Source organism: Manacus candei, unplaced genomic scaffold (assembly GCF_025592945.1).
Source record: "Manacus candei isolate 608988 ecotype Guabito, Panama unplaced genomic scaffold, ASM2559294v1 h1tg000037l, whole genome shotgun sequence".
In the NCBI taxonomy this organism is placed as follows: Eukaryota; Metazoa; Chordata; class Aves; order Passeriformes; family Pipridae; genus Manacus; species Manacus candei.
Window position 1 is genome coordinate 1,751,463 of NW_026138085.1, and position 11,136 is coordinate 1,762,598.

The 11,136-nt window shown below is 61.8% G+C and overlaps 1 protein-coding gene across 1 annotated transcript; it reads left to right on the top strand.

Moving 5' to 3' along the window:
- Positions 1–3,112: 3,112 nt before the first annotated feature.
- LOC127473773 (START domain-containing protein 10-like) lies at positions 3,113–9,419 on the top strand. The gene is made up of 6 exons (XM_051793819.1): positions 3,113–3,722; positions 7,031–7,178; positions 7,283–7,386; positions 7,479–7,596; positions 7,822–7,874; positions 8,485–9,419. Exons 1-6 carry the CDS (start codon positions 3,558–3,560, stop codon positions 8,695–8,697), a joined length of 801 nt encoding a protein of 266 aa, XP_051649779.1. The 5' UTR covers positions 3,113–3,557; the 3' UTR covers positions 8,698–9,419.
- Positions 9,420–11,136: the final 1,717 nt, after the last annotated feature.

Genomic DNA, 11,136 nt, shown 5'->3' on the forward strand with positions numbered 1-11,136 from the left:
AAGTCAGACACAGCCAGGACGGGAGCTGAGTCCTCCTTGCCCCACCAGGCTCTGCAGAGGCTCCACTCATCAAGCTGGTGGCCGTGGGGCACACAGGGACCCCTGGGGCTGCTGGTGTGACAGTCCCCCGTGTCACCCCTACCACCCTCACACAGTGATGGTGTGGCCAGAGCAGGACCCTGCATGCTCACAGTGGGCCCCTGTCAGCCCAGGGAATGCCAGTCATGGGGCCACCACGAGCTGCCAGCATCCCATAGCCAAGGAAAACCAGTGTCCCACTGAACCAGGTGTGATGAGCCACTCCCCCTAGCCCCAGGGTGCAGGTTCAGCCAGCCCCAAAAGCAGGGTCTGGAAGGCACCACACAATGGGGACTCACCGTCCAGCTCCCTGCTAACAGATAATCCTGCAAAATGAGCCTGTAAAGTCCATGTCCCTCAGGCTCAGGCCTTGCTAAGGTGGCAGCCCTGATGCCTCCAGGGAAGCATCCCTCATTTCCTCCCTCCCCTCTGCTGAGCTCCTGACACTTCTTCCACAGGGAAGGATGGGACCGTCGTACTTTGGGGGTACATCACAAAGTTGCTCCTGAGATCAAAGAATCATCATAATCCCAGAATGGTCTGGGTTGGAAGGGACCTTACAGGTCATCTCATTCCGTACCCTGCCATGGGCAGGGACACCTTCCACTAGCCCAGGTTGCTCCAAGCCCCGTCCAACCTGGCCTTGGACACTTCCAGGGATGGGGCAGCCACAGTTTCTCTGGGCAACCTGTGCCAGGGCCTCCCCACCCTCACAGGGAAGAAATTCTTCCTAATATCCCATAATGGAAGTGAGAAGCCATTCCCCCTTGTCCTGTCACTCTGTGCCCTTGTCCAAAGTCCTTCTCCATCTCTCCTGGAGCCCCTTTAGGCCCTGGAAGGGGCTCTCAGGTCTCTGTGGAGCCTTTTCTTCTCCTGGTGACCCCCCCCAGCTCTCCCAGCCTGGCTCTGTGGCAGAGGGGCTCCAACGCTCATAGCCTCTCTTTGGCCTCCTCTGGACTTTCTCCAAGAGGTTCGTGGTCAATGAAGAGAAGTTAATCAAGCTGTGACAGAGCCAAGGCCACATTAATGTGTGGCTCGCATTTGCTACACTCACCTTCCTCTCTTCTCCTTTGGGGTGAGCAGGCTCCCAGCAGCATCACCCAGATCCAGACCTTGGTTCCAAAATAGCCAAGGGCAGTAGTGAACGGGGTTGTTTCGAGCCCTGGGTGCTTCAAGTGGGTCATGGGAATCCAGCTCAGCTCAGCTGGTGGCTTGCAGGGGGCATGTGATGGTGACCAGCAAGCTCTTGGACAGCTACACTGTTTTCCAGCTTGATCAGTGGCCCCAGGGGCTGCTGCAGAAGAGGAGAAAGAACTTTCCATTCCAGTTTCCAGCCTGTCCAACCAGGGAGAGAAATGCTCCTGTCTCTCAGGCGCAGAGAGAAACGCGGCCAGGCAGGGCTGGTTCCACTTCAGTGCTGCTGTGCCAGCAGCCTGCTCCTTCCCACAGAGCCTGTCGGAGCTCCTCCATCCCGGGGACCTCAGTGTCCTCCCTTCTTTCGCCCCATGGACACACTTTGAGGCTACAAAGCCCCCAGGCTCAGGTCCTTCCACTCCAGGCTGTGTCTGGCTCCTGCAGAGCCTGGGGCTGGCTGTCCCCACTTGCACATGGACACACGGGGGTGCACAAGCTCACACACACTCCTGTGCACCCCAGGGCACACCACAGCAGTGGTGTCAGACAGCCTGAGGCCATAAATCTGTCCGGCCACACTTGTTCCCTGCTCTGCAGCCCCAAGGCCACCCCAAGGTCTTTCCAGCTCCGGATCTGCCACTCCCTGCCCACTGCGGCAGCTCTTTAACCAAGCGTGGCATTGGCAGCTCTGCCTCTGGCACCTGGAGCATCCCAAGCTCGGAAACACATGGCCCCACGACGATCCTGTGCCTGGAGGAGGAGCACAGGCAGTGCAGGCAGCCTTCCTGCCCAGGCAAGGCCTTGGGAGCAGCTGCAGCTCTCCAGCTTTCTCCCTGCTGGCCCTCCCACGAGTTTTTCCCCAGTCGATGCTGGTCTCAAGGGGGGTACCCCAGGGGCAGTACTGGGGCTGTTCCCCATCCCTGTTGGATGAGGAGGCAAGTGCAGCCTTGCTTGCAGGTGAGGCTAAACCTGGGGAAAGAGTGTGCAGAGTCTCAGTGCAGGTGGACCCCGAGAAATCCAAAATTTAGGTCAAGAGAAACCTTGTGAACATCAACAAGATGGGCAAGATAACCTCAGGTTTCATCCAGGCTGGGCACCGAGGGACTGGACAGTCCCTTGTCTGGGACAAGGCCCTGGATTGGGTTCTGGACAAGAAGCTGGACAAATGGGACAAGCTGCAACCTGGGTGGCACGAGGAACAGTGTGGCCACCAGCCTGTCCCCTCCATGCAGCACCAGGGGACCCCCAGCTGGGTGCAGAGTGTCCAGAGTGGCCCCTCCAGTTCAGGGAGAGGCAGAGGAGCTGCAGAGGGAGCAGATGCTGCTGGTAGGGCTGGGACCTGGGGCTACAAGAGGGATGGGTTGGGATTAACCAGCATCATACCTGGAGGGCAGGTGCCTTGGTGACAGAGCTGGTCTCTCTTGGTAGGGCATGAGATGTACCAAAGGACAAGGGGCATGAATTGCAGCTTCGGGGTGGGCAGTAGAACTGGAAGTTTTCCCCTGAGAGGCGGAGCAGCTGTGGGACCTGTGAGGTGGGCAAGTCCATCCTTCAGGACGGGGTAAAGCCATGGGTGACTTTTCCTGTGCTGGTGGTGTTTCTGCTCCAAGCAGGAGGGTTGGAGACCCCCAGGGCCCTTTCCCCACCAGCATCATCCTGCGAGCCCAGCGGGGGCAACCTCCCATCTGCAAATTCTTTCCCATCCCCAGGTGGGCCAGGAGCCCACCCCACACACCCAGGGCCCCTCGGCAGCCAAGCTCCTGTGCACTGGAGCGTGGCCCCATCCCAGGGCCCGTGCTGGCATTGCCGGGAGGCCTGGCCCCTGCTCCCGGCATCAGCTGATCCTGCCAGCGAGCTGGTGCTGCAAAGTCAGGCACAGAGATTGCCAGGGCACCGGCCAGGGGAGAGCAGGGGCAGAGGGACGAGGGGCTCGGGGAGCCGAGGGCAGCTCTGCCCTGAAAGCCGAGCCACCTGCGTGCTGCTACCTGCTGAATAATAGAGGAGCTGACAGCCGGCGGAGAGAAATGTGATGCCGGAGAGCCGGCCGGGGAAGACATCTGAGCTCCCCGCAGCTGCGATAGCAACTGCAGGGAGGGAGCCTTCCCCCCGCTGCTCCGTGCGGCGCAGCGTGGCCGGGCTGGCTGCGGGTCTCTGCCCATCCCGGGGTGCCTGGGCGACCGGTGCCCGCTCCAGGGGCACGGGCTCGGGGCTGGGAGGATGATGTGAGCTGCAGGAGGCACCCAGCGAGGCAGAGCTCAAGGGCACAGCCGGGTTTCCCGAGAGGTGAGGCAGAAGGAGCCTGCCTGCAGCCAGTGCCCGCGCCCGGGGTCCAGCAGCTCAGCCTCATGTCCAGAGGAGGGGAGATGGTTTATATCCCAGATGACTCCGACTTCAGCTCCTTCAGGGATCAGTGTGAGAGCCTGGAGGGCTGGCACTGTCGGTATAACAAGGCTGGTGTGACGGTGTGGAGTCAGGGCCAAGAGGAAAGCTGCACCGTGCAGAAAATCAAGGTAAGCAGACCCTCGACCTTCCCTGCCCCAGCTGTGGGACTCCCGAGGGTCCCTGGGGTGCTGACCACGCTTGGGGTGCACAGTCCAGCCTGTCTAGGGTATTTCTGCCCCAAATCCCAGGGCTGGCAGGGTTAGACCCCCAAAGGTGCTTCTCCAGCTGCTTTATCCTCTCGACCTGCCGGGATGCCCAAGGCCTCCTGCCCTGTGGGCTCACATTGCGCTGCCCTTGGTCTGGGCACAGGTGGGAAGGCCCTGGGATCAGTTACCTTACGGAGATGGCCTTGCTGGGAGCCCCCGGACGTGAGACAGGGATGGGATCCCTCCCTGGTGTCCTTTCCCTGGCTCCCCCATCCCGGGGCACATCACCTCCTATCCTCACTGGATGAGCATCTCGGAGAGTTTAAGAGCCCCCGTGCCCCTCAGGTTGTTGTTACACCTTGTTGCTCATCCAAGCAGCCCCAGTGGCACTGCCCGGTGACCTTGGGCATATCAGGAGAGGTTACAGGGGCACAGGAAACCCATCTTAGGTGGGCTCCCTGTGTGGGAGCATCCTGCAGGTCCATGCTTGGTGGTGTCCATCCATGCAGGTCCATCCATGGTGGGTGTCACAGGCTTTGGTTTTTCTGGCCACCAAGAATCCAGACTGCCGGGCAGCGACGGGATCCACCAAAACAGGGAGGGGCAGAGCATCTTACCCACAGGACAGCCCACCTGACTGAGAGAGTGTTCAGCTAGGAGTGTTAGGGGAGGGTTACCGTGACCTGAGGAGCAGGGAAGGCACAGGGAGGTGGTGGGGAGGGATACAACATGCTGGAGGAGGCTCTTGCACCACTCTCCTGAGCACAGAACAATCAGCAGCACATCTCAGGTGCCTGCACCCCAGCACATGCAGCTGAGGAGGCACCAGGAGGAGCTGGGCACATAGTGCTGCTGTGGATGGAGGCCCCTCGGGGCCAAGGTGAGGAGGAGGAGGAGCAGCAGCTGTATTTCCTTGCTGCTACGAGCCAGGGAAGAGCTTTTGGACTAGAATCAGGGAGCACTTAAGCCAGTCGGGCACACACAGGTCACAGGGACACTCCCAGGGGTGCTGAGGGGTCTGGCCAAGGTCCTGGTGCCTGCAGGAGCTCCCTGATATCTGGGAAGAGGCCATCCATCACACCCATCTCCCAGAAGGGAGGTCCAAGGTACTATGGGCTGTTGTGTCACCCCCATCTCTGGGAAAGAGATGGAGAACATCATCCTGAAGCCATGTCCTGAAGGAGAAGGGCAGTGGTGACAGCAGCAGGGACCTACCGAGGCCAAATCATGCCTGAGCAGCCTGATTGCCTCCTGCAGGGAGAGAGGTCTGGCTGTGTGGGTGCTGGGAGGTCTGGGAGAGCCCTGTGCTGGGACTTCAGCCCAGCCTTGGACAGGGTGTCCCGCAGTCTCCGTGTCGCCACATCCCTGAGATCCGGACTGGAGAAGTGGATGCTGCTCTGTGTGATCAGGGCAGGCTTGGAAGGACAGGCTGGCAGGAACCCCTGGAGTCCAGCCAAGGTCAAACACACTGCCTGGCAGAGGGGGTGCAGTTATGTCCCCCTTGCCACCATGAGCCACACAGAGAGGGGACCCCAGGCAGGTCCAGGGGGTCAGGCACCATCACCCAGCCTGGTTCATTGCAAGAGGTACCTCCTTGATGTGGTTTTTCCCTACCTTGGAGAGGGTCTGGGCATGGTATAGGGGTTAGCACCGCCCAGGGACTCTTCCCAAAATATGGGATGGAGGATTCCACCCAGTCCTATGGGAGAGCTGAGCTGCACAGCTCTCTGGAACTTGGGGTCAGAAGAGCCGCAGTCTTTCCATTAACTGAGGGAGTTAATTAACCCAGAGATCACCAAGCAGTTGGAGCTCTGGATTTTTTCCACCTGAAATCCCTTGGGATGGTTTTGGGCTCTGTGTTTCCCCCACTCCAGCTGATCACCCGCTATGCCTGGTGAGTCTGTTGTTTCATCCGAGGCTGAAGGGGGTGGTGCACAGGCTTTAGTGGGGAATCTGGGGGGTGCAAGGATGAGATGCTCCTGCTGTGATAAGTGAAGCTTCCAGGAGCCCCATGAGCTCCACCTACAGCTGGAAACATCCCTCTCCCTGCAGCAGCACCTCCGACCCAGCTGGGAGGGGGTGGCTGGGGCGGGGGAGCAGGAGGAGGGGGCTGGGTGCTCCCACACTGCTCCACGGTGCCCTGGGGACTGCAGCACATCTCCAGGCCTGTCCTGGGCACGAGTCCAGCACGCCGGGCACAAACCACCACCCAGGCCACCGGGGAAAGCTTGCCCGAGATTGATGGGACCTGCCACGTTCAGGGGGCCATCTCCAGTTACACAGCACCTCATCAAAGATGCAAGGCCTCTAACGAGGAGCAGATGACATCTCCTTCCTCCCGGCATTGAGAGGAGCAGGGCCGCTGCCTTCATCAATAATGCACCGGCTGGGCAGGGTGGGCAGCTCCAGGGCTCGGGTTACAGCCACGGCCCCTCCAGCCTCCCCAGGCTGGACCCCACACCCGAGACCATCCTGCCAGGGCAGGAGCATCCCTTTGCTGTCCCTGAGGGGACAGGGCAGGGCTAAGGGTCCCCAGAGCCTGGACCACCAGTCATCTCTGTTTGAGGGCAGAGGGTCTTTCCAGTCCCGCTCTGGATGCAGGACCAGGGGCTCTGCCTGGGCTGTCCTGAAGCAGAGACGTGTCCTGAACCGTGTGTGCAGAGCATCCTCTGTGGCACACGTGCTTTACAGCAGCACAGGGATGTACCACTGCCCACGGGGACACACCACTGCCCACGGGGACACACCACTGCCCACAGGGACCCACCACTGCCCACGGGGACACACCACTGCCCACAGGGACACACCACTGCCCATAGGGACACACCACTGTCCACATGGACACACCACTGCCCATGGGGACACACCACTGCCCACATGGACACACCACTGCCCACAGGGACCCACCACTGCCACAGGGACAGACCACTGCCCACACGGACACACCACTGCCCATAGGGACCCACCACTGCCCACGGGGACCCACCACTGCCCACATGGACGCACCACTGCCCACAGGGACACAGCACTGCCCACATGGACACACTGCCCACACGGACACACTGCCCACACGGACACACCACTGCCCACATGGACACACTGCCCACATGGACACACCACTGCCCACATGGACACACCACTGCCCACAGAGACACACCACTGCCCACGGGGACAGCCTAAAGCCCCATGGTCTGGGCTTGAGTGCTGACCCCCTGCCTGTCTCCCCACAGACCCGCATCTCCTGCAAGGATGTCCCTGCCGAGACCCTCTACGATGTGCTGCACGACACCAGCTACCGCAAGAAATGGGACTCCAACATGATCGAGACCTACGACATCGGGCGCCTCACCGTGAACGCTGACGTCGGATACTACTCCTGTGAGCAGCCCCCTGCCCCTGGAGACTCCCCCTGCCCAGCCCCACAGCCCTGTGAGCGCCTGTGGGGCCGTGGGGCTGGCAGTGTAACTGTTCCCTGCCCGCAGGGAAGTGCCCCAGCCCCCTGAAGAACCGGGATTTCGTCACCCTGCGCTCCTGGCTGCCCCTGGGCAACGACTACATGATCATCAACTACAGCGTCAAGCACCCGGTGAGCCCCCCACTGCCCCCGGTGCTGGCAGGGGTGCCAGCAGGCACAGGCAGGGCTGGGCAGGCTCTGAGGGGCATGGGATCTCTCTGCAGAATTACCCACCCCGGAAGGATTTCGTGAGGGCCGTGTCCCTGCAGACGGGTTACCTGATCAAGGCCAACGGCGCCGGCGCCTGTGTCCTCTATTACCTCACCCAGGTGGACCCTCGCGGTGAGTGCCAGCGGGAGGGGAGGGGGCACCGTGCCCAGTGTGCCCCCAGAGCTCACCCGCTGGCTCTCCATCACTCTGGGGAGTGGGGACAACCCAAGGAAGAGGGGGGTCCCTCCCCCATCAGCCCTGGGGTTGCTCAGGCTGGCACGGAGCACTGCAGGCTCACAGTGCCTCCCCTGGGGCTGGCCCTGCTTGCCTGAGTGACGGGGCTTTGGGCTCTTGCAGGGTCGCTGCCAAAGTGGGTGGTGAACCGTGTCTCCCAGTTTGTGGCACCGAAGGTAAGCAGGGTGTGTGGCTGGTGGTGGGATGCACAGGCAGCAGGGATGAGCCGCCCCTAAGAGCCCCTGGGTAGGGGCAGGATGGGTGGTGGATGACCCAGAGCCCACACAATGGGTGCTGGGTGACACACGGTTCACAGGACAGGTCCTAGGTGACCCAGAGCTCATGAGACAGGTACTGGGTATCCCAGGGCTCACAGAACGGGTACTGGGTGACCCAGAGCTCACAGGATATACCCTAGGTGACACACAGGATGTATCCTGGGTGACACACAGGATGGATACTGGGTGACCAAGGCTCACAGAAGGGGTGCTGAGTGACCCAGGGCTCCCAGGACGGGTGCTGAGTGACCAGGGCTCACAGCATGTGTTCTGTGTGACACACAGGATGGGTGCTGCGTGACCCAGGGCTCCCAGGACAGGTACTGGGGGACCAGGACTCCCAGGATGTGTCCTGGGTGACACACAGGATGGGTGCTGGGTGACACTGGGCATGCTGCTGGGGCTGTGTGCTCCAAGCCAGGCCCACATCCCCTCCCAACACCCCCAAAAACCAGCAGTGGGGGAGCTGGGAGCCGGGGCTCCATCCCCAGATCCGCTCTGCCCGCAGGCCATGAAGAAGATCTACAAGGCTGGGCTGAAGTACCCGGAGTGGAAACGCAAGCACGACCCCGAGTACAAGCCCTGGGTGTACCCGGAGCAGAACACCCTGCCCAGCGTGAGCCTGGCCGAGCTCTCGGTGCAGCACGCCGACTCCCTGGAGAACATCGACGAGACGGGGCTGTCCGAGGACCACCTGAGCACCAGTGACCACGAGGCCTGAGCCCTCTCCACGGGCTCTTGTGGGGGGACACCCTCATGACCGAGGCTTGGCAGCCAGGGGGCACGGGTGGGAATTTGGCCCCGCGCCCCCCAATAGGCAGATCTGCTCTCCAACTCCATCGTAGACCCCCCTACCCAGGCAGCAGGGTGCTGTCCCATGGGAATCTGAGTCACAAAATGCTGGAAAGAGGGAGGATGGGCACCCTGGTGCCCCCTGTGCCCATAGAAATGTCCCCACAGGAGGTAGTGCTGGTAGTGGGAGTGGGTGCCCCAAGGAGAGGCTGGGCAGAGCAAGAGAGGGGGAACCCTTCATGGAGTGAATAGGAGCTTTCCTGGCATCAGGATATGCCTCTCCCATGTTAAGATCTTCCAAGGGTGTCCCTCAAAGGTCTAGAAGTGGGGGGCTGTGGGGGCTCTGCTCAGGCTTTGCAGCAGCACAGAGCTTAGATTGACCTGCTCTGGCCCAAGGTCTGCCACAGCCAAGGTCAGGCTGGGCCCACTGCAGCCCCACCACCCTTTGTGTGACCCCTTCACCTCAGGGAGCCCGCCCAGGTCCTCTCCTGAGTGCCAGGCTCGCCTCTGCAGGCTGGCTCTAGCCCAGCTGGCTCTGGGGACCCCTCCCTCAGGTGGTGTTTGGGGGGGCTTGTCCTGGCAGTGGGGGCCTGGGCAGCCTGTGTCCCCACTCTCCCGGTGTTTGCCGCTGCTGTGGTTTCTGGCACAACAATAAAGGGGTTGGTGTGTGTGCGAGAGAGCGTCGGGCTGGCACGGGATGAGGTTGGCACCGAGCCCACCCAGAGGCTGTGCAGGTGCTTGGTGTGGGTGGGACAGGAGGGTTGGTCCATCCAGCAGCCTGGGGTGACCCTCAGCAGGGAGCGGGGTGGCCACGGCAGGGCAGGACAGACGGATGCCGGGCTCTGCACCCCTGTGTGCGCGTGGGTGAGGCTGTGTGGGCACGGGGCAGCTCCCACCAACGGGAAGTTGGTCTAGACAGACACTGCTGTGGGAATACGCTGACAGATGAGGGATTTTCCACCCACTATTCGCCCCCACACTCCGAGGCTGCCCGTGGCTGCTGGGCTCCTGCAAATGGGGCCATCACTGATGATGGTGCTGGGTTGCTCAGCTCCAGATCTGTCCCACAAGGTAAAAACTGGGGGACACGACCAGGATGTCACACAGCCAGCACATGGGGGACAATCGAGGCAGTGGTGTGGGACAACCCCCTGGCAGCACCCAGGGCTTGCAGCCTGCCCAGAGCCACCTGTGTTCTGCAAGGGTGTCCCTGCTGAGCCCCTGCCTCTGTGGCTTTTGGGGCCTCTCTGACCTGGCTCGTGCTCACTGCTCCCCCTGACCTGCTGTGAGTTGTGAGTGCCACTGCCCTGTCCATGCTTTCCCCACACCTGGAGCCTTTCCGATTCATCCAGACACCCACTCCAGCATCCCGGGTGTGGATGTTCGCTGTTCCCCCTTTAGCCACCCCCTTGGGTCACGTTGTGTCCCCTGTGCTGCCTCAGGGGGACAGCACTCACATACAGAGTGCTGGGGAGGGGACAGGAGGTCCTGCCTGTCGGGACAGTCGGCTCCCACGGCTTGCAGCTGGGCTGGCTGCACGGCTGCCTCCGCAAGGAAAACGAGGAAAACCCAAGGACAGCAGATGTGCAGCTCCCTCCTCCCGGTGCTCCGGGTTCCTGGCGAGGGGAGCAGCCCCCATTCCTCATGCTGCTCCCACCATGGTGGCAGACGGAGGGCACCCTCAGCAGGGACGATTTTACCTGTGAAAACGCACGTCCCAGTCCCAAATCGCCCCCAAAACACTTTGAAAAGCTGTGCTCTGCGGCCGGAGCAAGGGCATTAAACACCCTCATGGGGCAGAGCCCGCTGGCATCCCGAGCCCTCGGGGTAATGGGGTGAAGACCACCCCTGACAGCCCCAGTCCTGCAGGAAGCAGCCTCATCCCACCTCATTCCCCGGATGTTTCTCTGCAGGATCAGGCTGCAGCTCTGCCGTGGGGTTATTTTTAGCCAGCCCTGAGTGGGTGTGAGGAGCTGCTGCCTGAGCACCGAGAGCCCGGCGGGGAGTCCCTGCTCCCCAGCCAGCCCCAGGGAATGCTGTGCCGGCACGGGTGACACCTCAGCCAAGGATGTGGCCCAACATGACCGGAATGGTGGTGGCACGGGGAGAAGAAGGGCTGCTGGGGTGGCAGGGACACGGGTCCACATCCAGCATTGAGCTGTAGCGGAGCTCCTGGCCCCCAGCATCACCCCGGCCAGGGAGCAGGGGGAAATTCGGGGGGCTGGGGAGGCGGGGGGCTGCCTCTCCAGCAGCCCCAGTGCGGGGATTCCTTTCCGATTGATGTGCCACCGCCGGGTTTCCTGTGGCACAAACAGGAAGGGGGCCGGGCACTGGTGTCCCGAGCGAGGGAAGGGGCAGGCAGGGGGTG